This window comes from Nyctibius grandis, unplaced genomic scaffold, assembly GCF_013368605.1.
Source record: "Nyctibius grandis isolate bNycGra1 unplaced genomic scaffold, bNycGra1.pri scaffold_151_arrow_ctg1, whole genome shotgun sequence".
NCBI classification, from domain to species: Eukaryota; Metazoa; Chordata; class Aves; order Nyctibiiformes; family Nyctibiidae; genus Nyctibius; species Nyctibius grandis.
This window is the reverse complement of record NW_027167524.1, coordinates 3,203-26,953: the sequence shown is the minus strand read 5'-3', so window position 1 is coordinate 26,953 and position 23,751 is coordinate 3,203. Positions and strand designations below refer to the sequence as shown.

The following is a 23,751-nucleotide window of genomic DNA, read 5'->3' as shown; positions in this document are numbered from 1 at the left end:
GGGTGTCAACCTTCACCCACCATCACCCCCTTGACCCTGTCCATCCCTTTGGGTGTCAACCTCCACCCACCATCACCCCGTTGACCCCATCCATCCCTTTGGGTGTCAACCTTCACCCACCATCACCCCGTTGACCATGTCCATCCCTTTGGGTGTCAACCTTCACCCACCATCACCCCGTTGACCCCGTCCATCCCTTTGGGTGTCAACCTTCACCCACCATCACCCCCTTGACCCTGTCCATCCCTTTGGGTGTCAACCTTCACCCACCATCACCCCGTTGACCATGTCCATCCCTTTGGGTGTCAACCTTCACCCACCATCACCCCGTTGACCATGTCCATCCCTTTGGGTGTCAGCCTTCACCCACCATCACCCCGTTGACCCCATCCATCCCTTTGGGTGTCAACCTTCATCCACCATCACCCCGTTGACCATGTCCATCCCTTTGGGTGTCAACCTTCACCCACCATCACCCCGTTGACCATGTCCATCCCTTTGGGTGTCAACCTTCACCCACCATCACCCCGTTGACCGTGTCCATCCCTCTGGGTGTCAACCTTCACCCACCATCACCCCGTTGACCGTGTCCATCCATCCCACCTCCTCCTCCTCCTCCAACGCCACCCCAGCGCCCCCTCACCTCACCCCACCACCTCCATCCGTCCATCCCTCCCACCCCACCTCACCTCCTTGACCTTCCCCCCCCCCTCCTCACCCCCGCCGTCCGTCTGTCCGTCCGCAGGAGACCACCAAACCGACCCTCCGAGATCCCGGGGCCGCCGCCGCCGCCTCCCGCCGCACCCTCCTGGCCTGCGCCGACCTGGGCCTGCGCCTCCTCGCCCCCTTCGCCCCCTTCCTGGCCGAGGAGCTCTGGCAGCGCCTCCCCCGCACCCCCGACGCGCCCCCCACCCTCTGCCTCGCCCCCTTCCCCGACGCCGCCCGCCTGGTGGGTGCCGCCACCCGTGGGGGGGGGGGGGGGGGTGTGAGGGGGGGTTGCACCCCCCTGACACCTCTCTGTGTCCCCCCCCAGGCCCACTGGCGCTGCCCCGAGGTGGAGGCCGAGGTGGCGGCCATGCTGGAGGTGGTGAGGGCGGCGCGAGGCCTGCGGGACGTCTTCCGCCTGGGCGCTGCCCGGCCCCCCGGTGAGTGCGGTGGGGGTGGGGACAAGATGGCTGCCAGGGGGTGGGGTGGGGCTACGTGTCCCAGTAGGCATTGGGGCATCCAATATGGCTGCCATAGGTGACTACAAGTCCCAGCATGCCCTGGAGCTTTCCAAGATGGCTGCCGTGGAGGGCTACATTTCCCAGCATGCCCTGGGGCATCCAATATGGCTGCCATGGAGGAGTACAAGTCCCGGCATGCTGTGGGGAACCCAATATGGCTGCCGTGGGGGATTTAAGTCCCAGCATGCTCTGGGGCATCCAATATGGCTGCCATGGAGGACTACATGTCCCAGCATGCCCTGGAGCATCCAATATGGCTGCCATGGAGGATTTAAGTCCCAGCATGCCCTGGGGCATCCAATATGGCTGCCATATTGTACTACAAGTCCCAACATGCCCTGGGGCATCTAATATGGCTGCCACAAAGGACTACATATCCCAGCATGCACCTGGCCCCAAGATGGCGGCTCCCACTGGAGGCGGCCATGTTGCCCCGCCCACCCTGTCCAGCAGGGTGGAGGCCGGGCAATCCCAGCATGCCCTGGGGCACATGGGGGTGGCCATGTTGCCTCCCCCCCATATGGGGGCGGCCATGTTGGAGGCGGGGCTATCCCAGCATGCCCTTTGCGCAGTGGCGGTGCGGTGCCCGGCGGAGGCGCGGGATTGGCTGGCGGCGCTGGGCCCCGCCCTCCAGGCCCTGGCGCAGGCGGGGCCTCTGCGGCTCCTCCCCCCGGGGGCGGAGCCAGAGCCGGGCCCCGGGTGGGTGGGGGCGCCCGCGGGCCCCGGCACCCGCGTCTACCTCGGCCTGCGGGTGAGTGAGCGGCGCCCCGGGGCATTGTGGGATAGTGGGGGACCCCAGGGGCATTGTGGGATATGGGGGGGACTCCAGGGGCATTATGGGATATGGGGGGGCCTGGGGCATCATGGGATGCTGGGGGACTTGAGGGGGACCCCAAGGCATTGTGGGATGGGGGGGGACTCCGGGGGGGGCCCAGGGGCATTGTGGGATAGGTGGTGCCCCGGGGGCATTGTGGGATTGAGGGGGACTCCAGGGGCATCATGGGATGCTGGGGGACTTGGGGGGGGGACCCAGGGGCATTATGGGACATGGGAGCACCCCAGGGGCATTGTGGGATTGGGGGGGGACCCCAGGGGCATTGTGGGATACGGGGGAACCCCAGGAGCATTGTGGGATATGGGGGGGGGGAGCCCAGGGGCATTGTGGGATGCTGGAGGACCAGGGTGGGGGCCCAGGGCCTTGTGGGATTGGGGGGGACCCCAGGGGCATTGTGGGATACGGGGAGACCCCAGGGGCATTGTGGGAAAGGAGGGGAGGCCCAGGGGCATTGTGGGATGCTGGAGGATTTCGAGGGGGACCCCGGGGCATTGTGGGATATTGGGGGGGCCCAGGGGCATTGTGGGATGCTGGGGGACCCCAGGGGCATTGTGGGATGGGGGGGGCCCCAGGGGCATTGTGGGACACGGGAGGACCCCGGGGCATCATGGGATGCTGGAGGACTTGCAGGGGGACCCCAAGGCATTGTGGGACACTGGGGTACCCAGGGGCATTGTGGGATGCTGGAGGACCTGGGAGGGATCCCAGAGCATTGTGGGATATGGGGGGACCCCAGGGCATTGTGGGACGTGGGAGGAACCCGGGGCATCATGGGATGCTGGAGGACCTGGGGGGGGCCCAGGGCATCATGGGATGCTGGGGGACCTGGGGGGACCCCAGGGGCATCATGGGATGCTGGAGGTCTTGGAGGGGACCCCAAGGGATTCTGGGATGTTGGAGGACTTGGGGGGACCACAGGGGCATTGTGAGCTGTTGGGGGCACCCCAGGGGCATTGTGGGGTGCTGGGGGACCTGGGGGGGACCCCAAGGCATTATGGGATAGCGGAGGGCCCCCCTTGTCCCCCCCCAGGGGCTGGTGGAGCCGGCGGCCGCCCGGGCCCAGCTCCGCGCCCGCAGCCGGAGCCTCCAGCGGCGCCTCGAGACCCTCGGGGGGGCCCCGACCCCCGGGGGGGCCCCGACCCCCACCGAGGGCTCCACCCCCCACCAGGTACCGCCCCCTCATTAAGCTAATTAGCATAACCGCATCCCTAAACTCTAGAGGAAACGGGGTGCCCCATTAACCTCATTAATGGGGGGGGGGGCGCTTCATTAGCGCCGCTCCTCATTAGCACAGGGGGAGGGGTGCTCCTAATTAATGGCTGGGGGGAGGGGGAAGGGCGCCCCCTTCGTTAGCGCTGCCCTAATTAACATGTCCCCCCCCTTTAGGTTGCCATTCTCCGCTCCGAACTTGCCCGCTTGAGCCAAGCGCTGGAGGCTTTGGACCACCTCGACCCCCCTGAGGACTTGGGGGGCCTGGGGGGGCACCCAGGGGGCCAAGGGGGGCACCCAGGGGTCCAGGGGGGGCACCCAGGGGTGCTGGGGGACCCCAAAACCCAATAAACCCCCCCAAAACCCCCTTAATTACCCCCCAGCCTCATTATTTCTATGCCAGGACGTGTCACGAGCTGCACGGTCTCAGCTCAGGGGGGGTGGGGGGCACCCAGGGGTCCCGGGGGGGCACCCAGGGGTGCAGAGGGGGCACCCAGGGGTGCTGGGGGACCCCAAAACCCAATAACCCCCCCCTTGGCCTCATTATTTCTTTCTGGGGACGTGTCACGAGCTGCACGGTCTCAGCTCAGGGACATTGGGGGGGGGGGGGGGCGGGACCTAGATGCTTTAGCCCCGCCCCCTCGTCATCGCCGCGTCTGATTGGTCACCCCCAAGACACCGGTTGGGCTCCAGGAGGTACCAGCACCCCCAAACTGGTACCAGCACCCCCCAAACTGGCACGAGCACCCCCCAAACTGGGTGCTGACCCCCCCAAACTGGGGACACCCCCCCCAAAGCTGCGGCGATGACGTCATAACTGTCACCTCCCCCCCCTGGAGTTGGGGGACAGGATCCTGTCACCTGCTGTCACCTGCTGTCACCTCAGGTACCTGGGACCCCCCCACCCACCCTGGGGGACCCCGACACCCCCTGGGACCCCCCGCCCCGACTGCCACCGTGTGTGTCCCCTGTGTCCCCCTATGTCACCCTGTCCCTCCAGTGTCCCCCCGTGTCCCCTCATGTCCCCTTGTCCCTCCTGGAGTCCCCTGTGTCCCCTCCCTGTCCCCTGTGTCCCCGCGTGTCCCTCTGTCCCTCCTGGGGTCCCCCCGTGTCCCCTCATGTCCCCCTGTCCCTCCTGGTGTCCCCTGTGTCCCCTCTGTGTCCCCCCATGTCCCCCTGTCCCTCCTGGGGTCCTCCATGTCCCCCCTGTGTCCCCCCATGTCCCCCCATGTCCCTCCTGGGGTCCCCCGTGTCCCCTCCCTGTCCCCCATGTCCCCATGTCCCTCCTGGAGTCCCCCATGTCCCCTCCCTGTTTCCTGTGTTCCTTCCCTGTCCCTTGTGTCCCCCCATGTCCCCTGCCTGTCCCCCTGTGTCCCCTCCCTGTCCCCTGTGTCCCCCCATGTCCCCCCCATCCCCCTGTCCCTTCTGGGGTCCACCATGTCCCCTCCCTGTCCCCTGTGTCCCCCCATGTCACCCTGTCCCTCCTGGCATCCCCCATGTCCCCCCATGTCCCTCCATGTCCCCCCATCCCTCCTGGGGTCCCCCCGTGTCCCCTCCCTGTCCCCCATGTCCCTTCTGGGGACACCCATGTCCCCCATGTCCTCCTGTCCCTCCTGGCGTCCCCCATGTCCCCTCCCTGTCCCCCGTGTCCCCTCCCTGTCCCCCATGTCCCCATGTCCCCCCTGGGGTCCCCCTGTGTCCCCCCCTGTCCCCTTGTCCCTACTGGGGTCCCTCGTGACCCCTCCATGTCCCTTGTGTCCCCCCATGTGCCCCTGTCTCTCCTCGAGTCCCCCATGTCCCCCCCATGTCCCCCATGTCCCCCCTGGGGTCCCCTGTGTCCCCTCCGTGTCCCCTCCGTGTCCCCCCATGTCCCCCCATGTCCCTCCTGGGGTCCCCCCATGTCCCCCTGTCACTTATATCCCCCCCGTGTTCCCCCATGTCCCCTCACTGTCCCATGTGTCCCTCCTGTGTCCCCCCATGTCCCTTTTGGGGTCCCCCATGTCCCCTCCGTGTCCCCCCATCCCTTCTGGAGTCCCCCGTGTCCCCTCCGTGTCCCCCATGTCCCCCCATGTCCCCCTGTCCCTCCTGGGGTCCCCCATGTCCCCTCCCTGTCCCCAATGTCCCCCCATGTCCACCTGTCCCTCCTGGTGTCCCCTGTGTCCCCCCACGTCCCCCCATCCCTCCTGGGGTCCCCCCATGTCCCCTCCCTGTCCCCCATGTCCCTTCTGGGGACCCCCATGTCCCCCCATGTCCTCCTGTCCCTCCTGGCGTCCCCCATGTCCCCTCCATGTCCCCTGTGTCCCCCCGTGTCCCGCTGTCCCTCCTGGGGTCCCCCTGTGTCCCCCCATGTCCCCTCCCTGTCCCCCATGTCCCTTCTGTGTCCCCCCATGTCCCCCTGTGTCCCCTTGTCCCTCCTGGGGTCCCCTGTGTCCCCTCCCTGTCCCCTGTGTCCCCCCATGTTCCTCTGTCCCTCCTGGGGTCCCCCGTGTCCCCTCCCTGTCCCCCATGTCCCTCCTGGGGTCCCCCTGTGTCCCCTCCATGTCCCCCCATGTCCCCATGTCCCTCCTGGCGTCCCCGATGTCCCCTCCCTGTCCCCCCATATCCCCCCGTCCATCCTGGTGTCCCCCGTGTCCCCCCATTCCTCCTGGCGTCCCCTTTGTCCCTCCGTGTCCCCCCCCAATGTCCCCTCCCTGTCCCCCCCCCCCCAGGGACTCCCCGTGCCACCCCCCGGTGACACCCCTGTCCCCTCTGTGTGTCCCCCCCCCCCCTCCAGGTCCCCACCCATGGCCGAGGGGTGCCCCCACACCGTGTCCCCTCGTCCCCTCGCTGCCACCCCCGGGGACGTCACCGCGGACCCCGAACCCACGTGGGGACAAGGTGGCGGCGTCCCCGAGGGGGACAGTGACACCGGTGTCACCGAGGGGGACGGTGCCACCCCAGCGTGCCCCGGAGAGGACCCCAGTGTCCCCAGTGTCCCCAGTGTCACCCCCTGGGCCAGTGGCATCACCATCACCGTCACGGCGGCCCCTGCGGACGAGGACACTGGGGACACTGGGGACAAGGACACTGGGGACGTCGGTGACAAGGACATCGGGGACATTGGGGACAAGGACATTGGGGACAGGGATGTGCCAGCCCTTGGGGACAAGGATGATGGGGACAAGGATGTCCCAGCTCTAAGGGACGTTGGGGACAAGGATGGAGTCACCTCAAGGGACGTTGGAGACCGGGGTGGTCCAGCTCTTGGGGACAAGGACACTGGGGACAGGGATGTCACCACCCTGAGGGACATTGGGGACATCCCAGGCCTTGAGGACAAGGACATTGGGGACAGGGATGTCCCAGCTCCTGGGGACAGGGATGTCACCACCGTAAGGGACATTGGGGACATCCCAGTTTCTGGGGACGAGGACATTGGGGACAGGGATGTCCCAGCTCCTGGGGACAAGGACGTTGGGGACAAGGATGTCCCAACCCTAAGGGACACTGGGGACATCCTGGGCTCTGAGGAGAAGGACAGTGGGGACAGGGATGTCCCAGCTCCTGGGGACAGGGATGTCACCACCCTGAAGGACACTGGGGACAAGGATGTCCCAACCCTTAGGGACATTGGGGACATCCCAGGTCCTGAGAACAAGGACATTGGGGACAGGGATGTCACCACCCTGAGGGACATTGGGGACAAGGATGTCCCAATCCTGAGGGACATTGGGGACATCCCAGGCCTTGAGGACAAGGACAGTGGGGACAGGGATGTCCCAGCCTCTGGGGACAGGGATGTCACTACCCTGAGGGACATTGGGGACATCCCAGGCCTTGGGGACAAGGACAGTGGGGACAGGGATGTCCCAGCTCCTGGGGACAAGGATGCCACCACCCTGAGGGACGTTGGGGACAAGGATGTCCCAGCCCTGAGGGACAGTGGGGACATCCCAGGCCTTGGGGACAAGGACACTGGGGACAGGAATGTCCCAGCTCTTGGGGACAAGGATGTCACCACCCTAAAGGACACTGGGGACAAGGATGTCCCAGTTCCTGGGGACAGGGATGTTGGGGACAGGGATGTCACCACCCTGAGGGACATTGGGGACATCCCAGGCCTTGAGGACAAGGACAGTGGGGACAGGGATGTCCCAGCTCCTGGGGACAGGGATGTCACCACCCTGAGGGACACTGGGGACATCCCAGGCCTTGAGGACAAGGACACTGGGGACAGGGATGTCACCACCCTAAAGGACATTGGGGACATCCCAGCCCCTGGGGACAAGGACATTGGGGACAGGGATGTCCCAGCTCCTGGGGACAAGGATGTCACCACCCTGAGGGACGTTGGGGACAGGGATGTCCCAGCGCCAGGGGACACTGGGGACATGCCAGCCCCTGGGGACGAGGACACTGGGGACAGGGACGTCACCGGCCCAGGGGACGTTGGGGACAAAGATGGCGGCGTCCCGGCCCTGGGGGACACAGGAGGAAATGACGTCACTCTTGGTGATGACATCACCATCCTCGGGGACATTGGGGACACCTGCGGTGGCATCACCATCATGGTGACGGCGCCGCCCGCGGAGGACAAGGACGTTCCCGGCGATGACGTCACCGATTACATCACTGATGACGTCACTGGTGCCCCTCATGACATCACGGAGAGCAGTGACGTCACTGCCACCCGGTCCAATGACATCACACCTGGTGATGTCATCGGGGACGGTGGAGTTTCGCCCCTCCCCGGTGACGTCACGGCTGAGGGTGACGTCACTCCGTTGGTCCCCAACGATGACGTCATTGGTGATCTCGTCGACGGAGGTGACGTCACTTCCCGTCTCCCCGAGGATGGTGATGTCAGCGCCGAGAGTGATGTCATTTCCTCCCTGGCCGGGAATAGCGTCGCTGGTGACATCATCGCTGGGGGTGACATCATCGCTGGGGGTGACATCAGTGATGACATCATCACTGTGGGTGACATGATCGATGACATCATCACTAGGGATGACCTCACTGGTGATGTCATCACCGGGGATAACGTTGCTGGTGACATCATCGCTGGGGGTGACATCACTGGTGACATCATCATTACGAGTGAAGTCAGTGGTGATGTCATCACTGGGCATAAAGATACTGGTGACATCATCACTGGGGATGACATCATCAGTGACATCATTGCCGCGGGTGACCTCACTGGTGACATCATCACCGGGGATGATATCGCTGGTGACATCATCGCTGGGGATGACCTCACTGATGACATCATCGCCGAGGACTCCGCCCCTCCCTCCCCCTCTAGGGCTGCCCGCACTGATGATGTCATCGCTCTCCCCGCTGATGACCTCACTGATGGCATCATCGCTCTTCCCGGCGATGACCTAACTGATGATGTCATCGCGTCGCCCGTAGCCGAGGACACCCCTCCTGATGACATCATCGCCGCGGATGATGTCACTTCCTCCCCGCTAGGAGGCGCCGTTGGCGGGGAAGGTGACAACACCGGTGACGTCACCGACGATGTAATGCCTGATGATGACGTCACGCCCTTCATCGCTCCCGGGGGTGACATCACTGATGATGTCACACGAGGTGCTGACCTCGGTGACATCGTCAGCGGTGACGTCACTTCCCCCCTCTCCGGCCGCGACGTCACCCCTGGTGATGACATCACGGGTGACATCACCCCGGGGGAGGAGCCTCCGCTCCCCGCCCTCACAGACCCCGCCCCCCTGGGCGATGACATCACTGATGACATCACCACTGACGCGCGCAGAGAGGGCGGCGGCGGACGAGGCGACGCCCCAGGTGAGAGGGGGCGGGGCCAAGCCCTTGGGGGCGTGGCCTGGGGCTTGGGGGCGGGGCCTAAGACCTGGGGGCGGGGCCACGGCGGGGTGGGCGGGGCCAAGGGGTGTTCCCAGGTGCTGGGGGCGGGTCTATGGGGCAGGGGCGGGGCTAAGGGGCTGGGGGCGGAGCTAAGGGGGCTGGGGGCGTGGCCTGGTGCTGACCCCGCCCCTCGCAGCCCCCCCCCAGCCCCAGACCCCGCCCCCCGGCTGCCCCCTCGTCTTCCTCGCCCTCGTCTGCCTCCTCCTCGCCCTCCTCCTCCTCGCCGGGGTCTTCGCGGTACGGCCCGGGGGGGGTCACGGGGGGGTCAAGGGCATCTGGGGGGTCACGGGGGGGTCAAGGGCATCTCGGGGGTCATGGGGGGGTCAAGGACACCTGGGGGGTCATGGGGGGGTCATGGGGGGGTCAAGGACACCTGGGGGGTCACGGGGGGGTCATTGGGGTCATGGGGGGTCATGGGGGGTCAAGGACAACTCGAGGGTCATGGGGGGGTGATGGGGGGGTCAAGGGCATCTGGGGGGTCACGGGGGGGTCATTGGGGTCATGGGGGGTCAAGGACACCTGGGGGGTCATGGGGGGTGATTGGGGTCATGGGGGGTCATTGGAGGTCAAGGACAACTGGGGGGTCATGGGGGGGTCATGGGGGGTCAAGGACACCTGGGGGGTCATTGGGGGTCAAGGACAACTGGGGGGTAATGGGGGGGTCATTGGGGTCATGGGGGGTCATTGGGGGGGTCATGGGGGGTCAAGGACACCTGGGGGGTCATGGGGGGGGTCATGGGAGGGTCATGGGGGGTCATTGGGGTCATGGGGGGTCAAGGACAACTGGGGGGTCGGGGGGGTGATGGGGGGTCAAGGACACCTCGGGGGTCATGGGGGGGTGATGGGGGGTCAAGGACACCTGGGGGGTCATGGGGGGGTCATGGGGGGTCAAGGACACCTGGGGGGTCATGGGAGGGTCATGGGGGGTCAAGGACACCTGGGGGGTCATGGGGGGGTCATTGGGGTCATGGGGGGTCATTGGGGTCATGGGGGGTCAAGGACAACTGGGGGGTCATGGGGGGGTCCTTTGGGGGGGTCATTGGGTGGGGGGGGGTTCCCTTGGGGGGTGGTCCCTGGGGGATCATTGGGGGGGTCATGGGGGGTCAAGGTCACCTGGTTGGGGGGTCATTGGGTGAGGGGGGGTCACGGGGGGGGTCCTGACCCCCCTGACCCCCCCCCCCACTCCCCCCAGGCCGTCCATTACGTGAAGGTTTTCCTCATCAGCTCGGTGCCGGTGGCCGAATCCTTCCCATGAGCCTTTGCGGCGGGCCAAGATGGCAGCTGGGGGGGGGGGTGGCAGGGGGTGGTGGCCCTGGGTGGTGTCACCTCCCCCCCCCCCTTATCAACCCAACAATAAACCCCCCCCTTGGCCCCCCCGCGAGGCCTCGGTCCCTTGGAGGGGGGGTGGTGGCTGTCACGGCTGGTGGCCACCGGCGAGTCCGGGCTTGTCACCGCGCGGGGACGGTGGCCACGGACAAAGGGACATTGTGTCACCTCCCCCCATGGGGTGGCACCGTGGGGAGCGGCCACGCAGCGGGGGGGGGGTGTGGGGACAGGGGACATGGGGGACAGGGGGTCATCAGGGAGGGGTTGGGGACATCAGGACACTGGGGACACCAAGGAGGGTTTGGGGACATTGGGGAGGGTTTGGGGACATCAGGCCACTGGGGACACTGGGGACGTCAGGGAGGGTTTGGGGACATCAGGGAGGGGTTTGGGGACATTGGGGACACTGGGGACATCAGGGAGGGTCTGGGGACACAAAGGAGGGTTTGGGGACACTGGGGACATCAGGGAGAGGTCGGGGACACTGGGGACGTCTGGGAGGGTCTGGGGACACCAAGGAGGGTTTGGGGACATCAGGAAACGGGACATCAGGGAGGGGTTGGGGACATCTGGGAGGGTTTGGGGACATCAGGACATTGGGGACACTGGGAGGGGTTTGGGGACACTGGGGACATCAGGGAGGGGTTGGGGACATCTGGGAGGGTTTGGGGACATCTGGGAGGGTCTGGGGACATTGGGGACACTGGGGAGGGTTTGGGGACATCAGGACACTGGGGACACTGGGGACATTAGGGAGGGTTTGGGGACATCTGGGAGGGGTTGGGGACATCAGGGAGGGGTTGGGGACATCAGGACACTGGGGACACTGGGGACGTCAGGGAGGGTTTGGGGACATCGGGGACATCAGGGAGGGGTTGGGGACACTGGGGACATCATGGAGGGGTTTGGGGACATTGGGGACACTGGGGACATCTGGGAGGGTCTGGGGACACCAAGGAGGGTTTGGGGACATCAGGACACTGGGGACACTGGGGATGTCTGGGAGAGTCTGGGGACGTCAGGGAGGGTTTGGGGACACTGGGGACATCTGGGAGGGTCTGGGGACACTGGGGACACTGGGGAGGGTTTGGGGACATCAGGACACTGGGGACATCAGGGAGGGGTTGGGGACATCAGGGAGGGTCTGGGGACACCAAGGAGGATTTGGGGACATCAGGACACTGGGGACGTCAGTGAGGGTCTAGGGACATTGGGGACATCAGGGAGGGGTTTGGGGACAATGGGGACACTGGGGACATCTGGGAGGGTCTGGGAACACCAAGGAGAGTTTGGGGACACTGGGGACATCAGGGAGGGGTTGGGGACACTGGGGACATCAAGGAGGGTCTGGGGACATCAAGGAGGATTTGGGGACATCAGGGAGGGTCTGGGGACATCAGGGAGGGTCTGGGGACAGTGGGGACACTGGAGACATCAGGGAGGGGTTAGGGACATCAGGACACTGGGGACACTGGAGAAACTGGGGACATCAGGACATGGGGGACACTGGGGACATCTGGGAGGGTCTGGGGACATCAGGGAGGGTCTGGGGACACCAAGGAGGGGTTGGGGACATTGGGGACACTGGGGACATCAGGGAGGGCTTGAGGACACTGGAGAAACTGGGACACTAAGGAGGGTTTGGGGACATCAGGATATTGGGGACACTGGGAAGGGTTTGGGGACACCAGAAGTCTGGGGACACCGAGGACACAGGAGGGTTTGGGGACCGTGGGGACACCAGGGCCATCAGGGAGGGTCTGGGGACATCAGGGAGGGTCTGGGGACAGTGGGGACACTGGGGACATGGGGGGAGGGTTGGGGACACTGGGGACATTGGGGACACTGGGAGGCTTGGGGGGACACGGGGACATGGGGACATGGGGACGTGGGGACATGGGGACATGGGGACCAGCCGTTGTCACCCAGCCCGGGGAGGGTGTGGGGACACGGACGTCCCATGTCCCCACCCCAGGGCACGGCCACCTCCCGTGTCCCCTCCCAGGGGACGTCCCTGTCCCCGTGTCTATAAGTGGGGACACTGCGGGGGGGGGGTTGGGGACACAGAGGCAGCGCCATGGGGGTGACGGGGACACTCGCGGTGGCCCTGGGGACGCTGCTGCTGCTGGGGGGTGAGGGGGGACGTGGGGACATGGGGGGGACATGGGGGACATGAGGGGACAAGGGGGACACGGGACACTGGGGGGACGTGGGGGGACGTGGGGGGACATGGGGGGACATGGGGACATGGGGACATGGGGACATGGGGGGACATGAGGGGACATGGGGGGACATGGGACATGAGGGGACATGGGGGGACATGGGGGGACCTGGGGACATGATGTGACATGAAGGGGCCCAAAGGCCACCATAAGGCCACCAAGGGGGGGGTTGGTGGCACCAGAGGACCTGTCCCTGTCCCCATGTCCCCTGTGTCACCTCCCCGCAGGACCCGCTGTCCCCGTCCCCGTCCCCCAGCAGCCTTGGGGACAAGCGGTGGCCTCGCTGCTCCGGTTCCTCCAGCTCCTCCCAGGTGGCCCCTCGGGGACACTGGTGTCCCCAGGGCCACCCCCAGACTTGGGGACATTGGGGTCACCCCTTGGCTTGGAGGTGCCACCCCAAGGCCCCCAGAGATGTCCCCAGGGAGCGGGGACACAACCCCGAGGACCAGCCCGACGTCCCCAAGGAGCAGGGAGGTGGCCCCAAGGTTTGGGGACGTGGGGCCAGGGACGTCCCCAAGGGCTGGGGACACGTCCCCAAAGAGCGGGGACGTGGCTCCAAGGCTTGGGGACGTGGGGCCAGGGACCTGAGGGACGTCCCCAAGGACCGGGGAGGTGGCCCCAAGGACCAGGGACGTGTCCCCAAGAGCCAGAGACACGTCCCCAAGGACCAGAGGTGTCACCTCAAGGACCAGGGACACGTCCCCAAGAGGCTGGGACACGTCCCCAAGGACCAGAGGTGTCACCCCAAGGGCCAGAGATGTCACCTCAAGGACAAGAGGTGTCACCTCAAGGACCAGGGCCACGTCCCCAAGGACCAGAGATGTCACCCCAAGGACCAGAGATGTCACCTCAAGGACCAGAGGTGTCACCTCAAGGACCAGAGATGCCACCCCAAGGACCAGGGACACGTCCCCAAGGACCAGAGATGTCACCTCAAGGACCAGGGACACGTCCCCAAGGACCAGGGATGTCACCTCAAGGACCAGAGGTGTCACCCCAAGGACCAGAGATGCGTCCCCAAGGACTGGGGACACGTCCCCAAGAGGTTGGGACACGTCCCCAAAGACCAGAGATGTCACCTCAAGGACCAGGGCCACGTCCCCAAGGACCAGGGATGTCACCTCAAGGACCAGAGGTGTCACCCCAAGGACCAGGGCCACGTCCCCCGGGACAGGGGCCACGTCCCCAGCGACGTCCCCCACCCCAGGGGTGGCCCAGGAGCTCGGGCGAGAGCCCCGACCTCGGGGACGTTGGGGACATCGGGAGCCAGGAGGCGTCCAGGGACGTCGGGGACAGCGAGAGCCGCGGTACGGGGACACGGGGGGACGTTGGGGACACGGGGGGACGTTGGGGACCTGGTGTCCACCCTTGTCCCTCACCCTGTCCCCTCTCCAGGGTGGGGACACTCGGAGGAGCTGTGGGAGGTGCCGTAGCGCCGGGGGGCGACTGTCCCCGTGTCACCGTGTCCCCGGCCTGTCCCTGCGTCACCATCCTGTCACGGTGTCCCCATCCCCATGTCCCCATCCTGTCCCCATCCCCATGTCACCATCCTGTCCCCATGTCATTGTCCCCATCCTGTCCCCATGTCCCCATCCCAACATCCCTGTCCCCATCCTGTCCCCATGTCCCCATCCTGTCCCAGTGTCCCCATCCCCATGTCATTGTCCCCATGTCCCCATCCTGTCCCCATCCCCGTGGCTCCATCTTGTCCCCATCTCCTTGTCCCCGTGTCCCCATCCTGTCCCCATGTCCCCATCCCCGTGTCATTGTCCCCATGTCTCCATCCCCGTGTCCCCATCCTGTCCCTGTGTCCCCATCCCCATGTCCCATCTCCTTGTCCCCATCCTGTCCCCATGTCCCCATGTCATTGTCCCCACGTCCCCATGCCCGTGACCCCATCCTGTCCCCATGTCCCCATCCCTGTGGCTCCATCTTGTCCCCATGTCATTGTCCCCATCCTGTCCCCATGTCCCCATCCCAACATCCTTGTCCCCATGTCCCCATCCTGTCCCCATGTCCCTGTCCCCATCTCCTTGTCCCTGTGTCCCCATCCTGTCCCCGTGTCCCTGTGTCCCCATCCTGTCCCCATGTCCCCATCCTGACCCGATGTCCCCATCCCCATGTCCCCATACTGTTCTAATGTCCCTCCTCCTGTCCCCATGTCCCCATCCCCATGTCATTGTCCCCATGTCCTCATGCCCGTGACCCCGTCTTGTCCCCGTGTCCCCATCCTGTCCCCATGTCATTGTCCCCATCCTGTCCCCGTGTCCCCATCCTCATGGCTCCATCCTGTCCCCATGTCATTGTCCCCATCTTGTCCCCATGTCCCCATCCCCATGTCCCCATCCTGTCCCCATGTCCCCATCCCCGTGGCTCCATCCTGTCCCCATCCTGTCCCAATGTCCCCATCCCCATGTCATTGTCCCCATGTCCCCATCTCCATGTCCCCATCCTGTCCCCGTGTCCCCATCCTGTCTTGATGTCTCCATCCCCATGTCATTGTCCCCGTGTCCCCATGTCCCCCTCCTCATCCTGTCCCAGTGTCCCCATCCCCATGTCCCTGTCCCCATCTCCTTGTCCCCATGACCCCAACTTGTCCCCATGTCCCCATCCTGTCCCTGTGTCCCCATCCTGTTCTGATGTCCCTCATCCTGTCCCCAAGTCCCCATGTCCCCATCCCTATCCTATCTCCATGTCATTGTCCCCATGTCCCCACCCTGTCCCCATGTCCCCATGCCTGTGACCCCATCCTGTCCCCATGTCCCCACCCCCATGTCCCCACCCCACGTCCCCATTAAAGGTGGCAGCAGCGTCGTCCCCATCCCTTGTCCCCATCCTGACCTCGGGGCCCCCCTGGGGACAAGGAGGGGACACCTCAGTGTCCCCTCCCCATGGGTCCTTGTCCCCAGTCCCACCCCGTGTCACGAGGGCGCCAAGAGCGGGGTGGGGTGACACTTTAATTGGGGACATCTGTGGGGACAGGACGGTGGTGGCTCTTGGGGACATCCGTGGGGCCACGTGGGGGTGGTGGCTCTTCTTGGGGACATCGTGGGGCCACGTGGGGGTGGTGGCTCTTCTTGGGGACATCTGTGGGGACAGAACGGTGGTGGCTCTTCTTGGGGACATCTGTGGGTCACATGGGGGTGGTGGCTCTTCTTGGGGACATCTGTGGGGTCACGTGGGGGTGGTGGCTCTTCTTGGGGACATCTGTGGGGCCACGTGGGGGTGGTGGCTCTTCTTGGGGACATCTGTGGGGCCAGGACGGTGGTGGCTCTTCTTGGGGACATCTGTGGGGCCACATGGGGGTGGTGGCTCTTCTTGGGGACATCGTGGGGCCACGTGGGGGTGGTGGCTCTTCTTGGGGACATCTGTGGGGACAGAACGGTGGTGGCTCTTCTTGGGGACATCGTGGGGCCACATGGGGGTGGTGGCTCTTCTTGGGGACATCTGTGGGTCACGTAGGGGGTGGTGGCTCTTCTTGGGGACATCTATGGGGCCACATGGGGGTGGTGGCTCTTCTTGGGGACATCTGTGGGGCCACATGGGGGTGGTGGCTCTTCTTGGGGACATCCGTGGGGCCACGTGGGGGTGGTGGCTCTTCTTGGGGACATCTGTGGGGCCAGGATGATGGTGGCTCTTCTTGGGGACATCTGTGGGGCCACCTGGGGGGTGGCTCTTCTTGGGGACATCTGTGGGGCCACGTGGGGGGGTGGTGGCTCTTCTTGGGGACATCTGTGGGGACAGGGCGGTGGTGGCTCTTCTTGGGGACATCTGTGGGTCACGTAGGGGGTGGTGGCTCTTCTTGGGGACATCTGTGGGGCCACCTGGGGGGTGGTGGCTCTTCTTGGGGACATCTGTGGGGCCAGGATGATGGTGGCTCTTCTTGGGGACATCGTGGGGCCACCTGGGTGGTGGCTCTTCTTGGGGACATCTGTGGGTCACATGGGGGTGGTGGCTCTTCTTGGGGACATCATGGGGCCACGTGGGGGGTGGTGGTGGCCCCATGGGGCCGGTGGTGGCTCAGTGGCCCCCCCTGGTCCCCGCTGGCCGCGGCGGTGGCTTGTCCCCCCCCGTGTCCCCCCACTCGGGCAGGGGGGGCCAAGGGGCCACGGGGAGCAGGGGGGGGTCGGGGTCAGGGGGCGGGGCCTCGGGGTCGGGGGGCGGGGCCTGGCGGGGGGCGGGGTCGGGGGGCGGAGCCTGGGGCTGGGGGGGGGGCGGGGGGCGTCGTGCGGCGGCGGTCGGTCATGCTGGGGGGGGGAGAGGAGGGGTCAGGGGGGGACACGGTGTCACCCAGTGCCCCCCAGTGACCCCCCCAGTGTCACCCAGTGACCTCCCAGTATCACCCAGTGCCCCCCCCACCATCCACCAATGACCCCAGTGTCACCCAGTGACCCCCAGTGCCCCCCCAGCTCCACCCAGTGCCCCCCAGTGCCCCCCCCAGCTCCACCCAGTGCCCCCAGTGCACCCCTCCAGCTCCACCCAGTGCCCCCCAGTACACCCCCAGTATCACCCAGTGCCCCCCAGCTCCACCCAGTGCCCCCCAGTGACCCCCAAGTATCACCCAGTGCCCCCCAGTGCCCCCCCCCAGCTCCACCCAGTGCCCCCAGTGACTCCCCAGCTTCACCCAGTGCCCCCCAGTGCCCTGCCAGTGTCACCCAGTGCCCCCCCAGTGTCACCCAGTGCCCCCAGTGACCCCCCCAGCTCCACCCAGTGCCCCCCCAGATCCACCCAGCTTCACCCGGTGTCCCCCAGCTGCACCCAGTGCCCCCCAGTGACCTCCCAGTGTCACCCAGTGCCCCCCCAGCTGCACCCAGTGCCCCCCAGTGCCCCACCAGCTTCACCCAGTGACCCCAGTGACCCCCAGTGTAACCCAGTGCCCCCCCAGTGCCCCCCCCAGCTCCACCCAGTGCCCCCCCAGCTTCACCCAGTGCCCCCCAGTGACCTCCCAGTGTCACCCAGTGCCCCCCCAGTGCCCCCCAGGTGTCCCAAGGTGGGGGGGGACCAACCTGGTGGCGCTGGCAGCCGGCTCGAGCACAGCACTGGGAGCACTGGGAGCACTGGGAGCACTGGGAGCACTGGGAGGGGCCCCCCCAGGGCGGGGGTGGGGACCGGCCGGCCCGGAAGGTCGAGGGGGGACGTGGCAGCGACACCCCGTGAGTCAGAGCTCCCAGCATGCACCGGGGGACCCGCCCGGCCCCATAGAGCCCCTATAGCCCCATAGAGCCCCATAGAGCCCCATAGAGCCCCTATAGCCCCTATAGCCCCATAGAGCCCCATAGAGCCCCTATAGCCCCATAGAGCCCCTATAGCCCCACAGAGCCCCATAGAGCCCCATAGAGCCCCTATAGCCCCACAGAGCCCCACAGAGCCCCACAGAGTCCCATAGAGCCCCACAGAGCCCCTATAGCCCCATAGAGCCCCTATAGCCCCTATAGCCCCTAGAGCCCCATAGAGCCCCTATAGCCCCATAGAGCCCCATAGAGCCCCATAGAGCCCCTATAGCCCCATAGAGCCCCTATAGCCCCACAGAGCCCCATAGAGCCCCATAGAGCCCCTATAGCCCCATAGAGCCCCATAGAGCCCCATAGAGTCCCATAGAGCCCCATAGAGCCCCTATAGCCCCACAGAGCCCCATAGAGCCCCTATAGCCCCATAGAGCCCCATAGAGCCCCTATAGCCCCATAGAGCCCCTATAGCCCCATAGAGCCCCATAGAGCCCCATAGAGCCCCATAGAGCCCCTATAGCCCCCTATAGCCCCTATAACCCCATAAAGCCCCACAGAGCCCCTATAGCCCCATAGAGCCCCTATAGCCCCATAGAGCCCCATAGAGCCCCTATAGCCCCATAGAGCCCCTATAGCCCCCTATAGCTCCATAGAGCCCCTATAGCCCCGTAGAACCCCATACAGCCCCATACAGCCCCATAGAGCCCCTATAGCCCCATAGAGCCCCTATAGCCCCACAGAGCCCCATAGAGCCCCTATAGCCCCATAGAGCCCCATAGAGCCCCTATAGCCCCACAGAGTCCCACAGAGCCCCTATAGCCCCATAGAGCCCCATAGAGCCCCATAGAGCCCCTATAGCCCCATAGAGCCCCATAGAGCCCCTATAGCCCCACAGAGCCCCTATAGCCCCATAGAGCCCCTATAGCCCCATAGAGCCCCATAGAGCCCCATAGAGCCTCTATAGCCCCATAGAGCCCCATAGAGCCCCATAGAGCCCCACAGAGTCCCATAGAGCCCCATAGAGCCCCTATAGCCCCACAGAGCCCCATAGAGCCCCATAGAGCCCCCTAGAGCCCCTATAGCCCCATAGAGCCTCTATAGCCCCATAGAGCCCCATAGAGCCCCTATAGCCCCATAGAGCCCCATAGAGCCCCATAGAGCCCATAGAGCCCCTATAGCCCCATAGAGCCCCATAGAGCCCATAGAGCCCCTATAGCCCCATAGAGCCCCATAGAGCCCCACAGAGCCCCTATAGCCCCACAGAGCCCCATAGAGCCCCATAGAGCCCCCTAGAGCCCCTATAGCCCCATAGAGCCCCTATAGCCCCATAGAGCCCCATAGAGCCCATAGAGCCCCACAGAGCCCCACAGAGCCCCTATAGCCCCATAGAGCCCCATAGAGCCCACCCCACCCCAGGTGTCCCCATCCCCTCCCCGCTGTCCCCAACCCCACCCCATGGATGTCCCCAACCCCCACGTCCCCATCCATGTCCTCCTGGGTGTCACCACCCCACCCCAGGTGCCACCACCCCACCCAGGTGTCACCACCCCAGATGTCACCACCCCACCCCAGGTGTCCCCACCCCACCCCAGGTGCCACCAACCCACCCCAAGTGCCACCACCCCACCCCAGATGCCACCACCCCACCCAGGTGTCACCACCCCAGATGTCACCACCCCACCCCAGGTGTCCCCAACCCTACCCCAGATGCCACCACCCCACCCCAGGTGTCCCCAACCCACCCCAAGTGCCACCACCCCACCCCAGATGTCACCAACCCCACCCCAGATGCCACCACCCCACCCAGGTGTCACCACCCCACCCCAGATGTCCCCAACCCCACCCCAGATGTCACCACCCCACCCAGGTGCCACCACCCCACCCCAGATGTCCCCAACCCCACCCCAGATGTCACCACCCCACCCAGATGCCACCACCCCACCCCGGATGTCCCTGTCCCCACGCGTGGGCACACACCAGTCCCACCAGTTCAACCAGTGCCGAGACACGTTGGGGACACGTTGGGGACACGTGTGGGGACAGGGACGAGGTGCCACCATCCAACCACTTTATTGGCCCACGGGAGCATCCGGACGCTCCTATTGGTCGCAGCCCCCGCAGCCGGGCTCTGATTGGTCGGATCCTGCCCGGGATCCACTCCCGGAGCTCGATCCGGATCCGGAGCTTGATCCGGAGCTGGAGCTGGATCCGGAGTCGCGGATGGATCCCGTGGGGGGGGCCGCGGTGGATGGGGACGTGACCCCCGACGCGGGCGGGATCCCACAGCCCAGGGACGAAGGGGATCCCGGGGTGCTTGTACCCGGGGCGGCGGGGGCCCCCGGTGGATCCCGATCCCCCGTAGGATCCGGATCCGCCCCCATATGATCCGGATCCCCCATAAGATCCCGATCCGCCCCCATAGGATCCTGGTCCCCCATAAGATCCAGATCCACCCCCATAAGATCCTGGTACCCCCCCGTAGGATCCTGATCCCCCATAGGATCCGGATCCACCCCCGTAGGGTCCTGGTCCCCCATAGGATCCGGATCCACCCCCGTAGGATCCTGGTCTCCCCCCGTAGGATCCCGATCCGCCCCCGTAGGATCCTGGTACCCCCCCATAGGATCCTGATCCACCCCCATAGGGTCCTGGTCCCCCGTAGGATCCGGATCCCCCATAAGATCCTGATCCGCCCCCATAGGATCCTGGTCTCCCCCCGTAGGATCCGGATCCCCCATAGGATCCCGATCCGCCCCCATAGGACCCTGGTCCCCCGTAGGATCCAGATCCACCCCCGTAGGATCCTGGTCTCCCCCCGTAGGATCCGGATCCCCCATAAGATCCTGATCCGCCCCCATAGGATCCTGGTCTCCCCCCGTAGGATCCGGATCCCCCATAGGATCCCGATCCGCCCCCATAGGACCCTGGTCCCCCGTAGGATCCAGATCCACCCCCGTAGGATCCTGGTCTACCCCCATAAGATCCGGATCCACCCCCATAGGATCCCGATCCGCCCCCATAGGACTCAGGGAGCCCATAGGATCCCGAGCTGTCCCCGTAGGAGCCCGATCCCCCATAGGATCCAGATCCGCTTCCCCCCTGGGATCCAGGTCTGCCTGATCCGGATCCGCTTCCCCCTTGGGAGCCGGGTCTGCCTGATCCGGATCCACTGCCATAGGATCCCGAACTAGATCCCCCATAGGATCCACTTCCCCCCTGGGATCCGGGTCTGCCTGATCCGGATCCACTTCCCCCTTGGGAGCCGGGTCTGCCTGATCCGGATCCACTTCCCCCCTGGGATCCAGGTCTGCCTGATCCGGATCCACTTCCCCCTTGGGATCCGGGTCTGCCTGATCCAGATCCGCCCCCGTAGGATCCAGATCCCCCATAGGATCCCGATCCACCCCCGTAGGACTCAGGGAGCCCATAGGATCCCGAGCTGTCCCCGTAGGAGCCCGATCCCCCATAGGATCCGGATCCACTTCCCCCCTGGGACCCAGGTCTGCCTGATCCGGATCCGCTTCCCCACTGGGAGCCGGGTCTGCCTGATCCGGATCCACTTCCCCCTTGGGATCCGGGTCTGCCTGATCCAGATCCACCCCCATAGGATCCTGGTCTACCCCCATAAGATCCGGATCCACCCCCGTAGGATCCAGATCCGCCCCCGTAGGACTCAGGGAGCCCATAGGATCCCGAGCTGTCCCCGTAGGAGCCCGATCCCCCATAGGATCCGGATCCACTTCCCCCCTGGGATCCAGGTCTGCCTGATCCGGATCCACTTCCCCACTGGGATCCGGATCCACTTCCCCCTTGGGATCCGGGTCTGCCTGATCCGGATCCGCTTCCATAGGATCCTGAACTAGATCCCCCATAGGATCCACTTCCCCCTTGGGATCCAGGTCTTCCTGATCCGGATCCACTTCCCCCTTGGGATCCAGGTCTTCCTGATCCAGATCCACTTCCCCCCTGGGATCCGGGTCTGCCTGATCCAGATCCACTTCCCCCTTGGGATCCAGGTCTGCCTGATCCAGATCCACCCCCGTAGGATCCGGATCCCCCATAAGATCCCGATCCACCCCCGTAGGACTCAGGGAGCCCATAGGATCCCGAGCTGTCCCCGTAGGAGCCTGATCCCCCATAGGATCCGGATCCGCTTCCCCCCTGGGATCCGGGTCTACCCGATCCGGATCCACTTCCCCACTGGGATCCGGATCCACTTCCCCCTTGGGATCCGGGTCTGCCTGATCCGGATCCGCTTCCATAGGATCCTGAACTAGATCCCCCATAGGATCCACTTCCCCCTTGGGATCCAGGTCTGCCTGATCCGGATCCACTTCCCCCTTGGGATCCAGGTCTGCCTGATCCGGATCCACTTCCCCCTTGGGATCCGGGTCTGCCTAATCCAGATCCACTTCCCCCTTGGGATCCAGATCCGCTTCCCCCTTGGGATCCAGGTCTTCCTGATCCGGATCCACTTCCCCCTTGGGATCCAGGTCTGCCTAATCCAGATCCACTTCCCCCTTGGGATCCAGATCCGCTTCCCCCTTGGGATCCAGGTCTTCCTGATCCGGATCCACTTCCCCCTTGGGATCCAGGTCTGCCTGATCCGGATCCACTTCCCCCCTGGGATCCGGATCCGCTTCCCCCTTGGGATCCAGGTCTTCCTGATCCGGATCCGCTTCCGTAGGATCCCGAACTCGATCCCCCATATGAGCTGGGTCTCTCCAATCCGGATCCGCTCCCGTAGGATCCCGAAGCACCAGAGGATCCCGATCCACTCCCGTAGGATCCCGAAGCGCCGGAGGATCCCGATCCGCTCCCGTAGGATCCAGATCCGGTCCCGTAGGATTCGCATCCACCCCTGGAGGATCCGGATCCGCCCCCGGAGGATCCGGATTCGCTCCCGGGGGATCCGGATTCCCCCCCCAACTGGGGGCTCAGGAACCCCGCGGGATCCTTGCAGGGATCCACCCCGGCCGGCAGCGGGGCCAGGCCGGAGCCCAAGGGGGAGGCGGCTGGGGAAAGGGGGGGGTCAGTGATCCCAGTCCATCCCAGTCCATCCCAGTAACACCCCAGTATCCCCCCATCTCCATCCCATCCATCCCAGTCCATCCCAGTAACCCCCCATCTCCACCCCATCCATCCCAGTCCATCCCAGTCCATCCCAGTAACCCCCCATCCCCATCCCATCCATCCCTGTGCCTCCCAGTCCATCCCAGTATCCCCCCATCTCCATCCCATCTACCCCTGTCCCTCCCAGTCCACCCCAGTAACTCCCCATCTCCGTCCCATCCATCCCTGTGCCTCCCAGTTCCCATCCCAGTCCATCCCATTCCATCCCAGTATCCCCCCATCTCCATCCCATCCATCCCAGTCCATCCCAGTAACACCCCATCTCCACCCCACCCATCCCTGTGCCTCCCAGTTCCCATCCCAGTCCATCCCAGTCCATCCCAGTAACACCCCATCTCCACCCCACCCATCCCTGTGCTTCCCAGTTCCCATCCCAGTCCATCCCAGTCCACCCCAGTAACTCCCCATCTCCATCCCATCCATCCCTGTCCATCCCAGTCCATCCCAGTAACGCCCCATCTCCGTCCCATGCATCCCAGTCCATCCCAGTCCACCCCAGTCTATCCCAGTAACCCCCCATCTCCGTCTCATCCATCCCTGTGCCTCCCAATTCCCATCCCAGTCCATCCCAGTAACCCCCCATCCCCGTCCCATCCACCCCAGTCGCTCCCAGTTCCCATCCCAGTCACTCCCAATCCATCCCAGTCACGCCCAGTCCCCACCCCAGTCCCCTGAGTGGGAAGGAGAAACCCAGTCCCCATCCCAGT

At 65.4% G+C, this 23,751-nt stretch overlaps 3 protein-coding genes and 1 pseudogene across 3 annotated transcripts; 2 read left to right on the top strand and 2 right to left on the bottom strand.

The window, feature by feature from the left end:
* Positions 1–745: 745 nt before the first annotated feature.
* Positions 746–3,644, top strand: LOC137677342 (valine--tRNA ligase, mitochondrial-like; the record flags this gene model as incomplete). The annotated part of the gene is made up of 5 exons (XM_068424643.1): positions 746–949; positions 1,034–1,145; positions 1,799–1,977; positions 3,092–3,229; positions 3,448–3,644. Coding segments are annotated over 5 exons (807 nt in total), but the record flags the coding sequence as incomplete, so codon positions are not given.
* Positions 3,645–3,770: 126 nt separating this feature from the next.
* Positions 3,771–10,455, top strand: LOC137677343 (putative surface-exposed virulence protein BigA). The gene is made up of 4 exons (XM_068424644.1): positions 3,771–4,156; positions 6,044–9,060; positions 9,275–9,375; positions 10,331–10,455. Exons 2-4 carry the CDS (start codon positions 6,054–6,056, stop codon positions 10,391–10,393), a joined length of 3,171 nt encoding a protein of 1,056 aa, XP_068280745.1. The 5' UTR covers positions 3,771–4,156; positions 6,044–6,053; the 3' UTR covers positions 10,394–10,455.
* A 173-nt stretch (positions 10,456–10,628) lies between these two features.
* On the bottom strand, positions 10,629–12,338 carry LOC137677341 (uncharacterized; annotated as a pseudogene).
* A 7,672-nt stretch (positions 12,339–20,010) lies between these two features.
* LOC137677340 (collagen alpha-1(V) chain-like) lies at positions 20,011–22,173 on the bottom strand. Its single transcript, XM_068424641.1, has one exon. The coding sequence runs from the start codon at positions 22,171–22,173 to the stop codon at positions 20,011–20,013; it is 2,163 nt and encodes a 720-aa protein (XP_068280742.1).
* Positions 22,174–23,751: the final 1,578 nt, after the last annotated feature.

Bases quoted from the DNA above. Each gene is read 5' to 3' on its own strand.
- LOC137677340 (XM_068424641.1), bottom strand. From the start codon at position 22,173: ATGGAAGCGGATCCGGATCAGGCAGACCCGGATCCCAAGGGGGAAGTG.
- LOC137677343 (XM_068424644.1), top strand. From the start codon at position 6,054: ATGGCCGAGGGGTGCCCCCACACCGTGTCCCCTCGTCCCCTCGCTGCC. The intron at 9,061-9,274 runs GTGAGAGGGGGC...CGCCCCTCGCAG, and splicing joins CGGACGAGGCGACGCCCCAG to CCCCCCCCCAGCCCCAGACC. The intron at 9,376-10,330 runs GTACGGCCCGGG...CACTCCCCCCAG, and splicing joins TCCTCGCCGGGGTCTTCGCG to GCCGTCCATTACGTGAAGGT.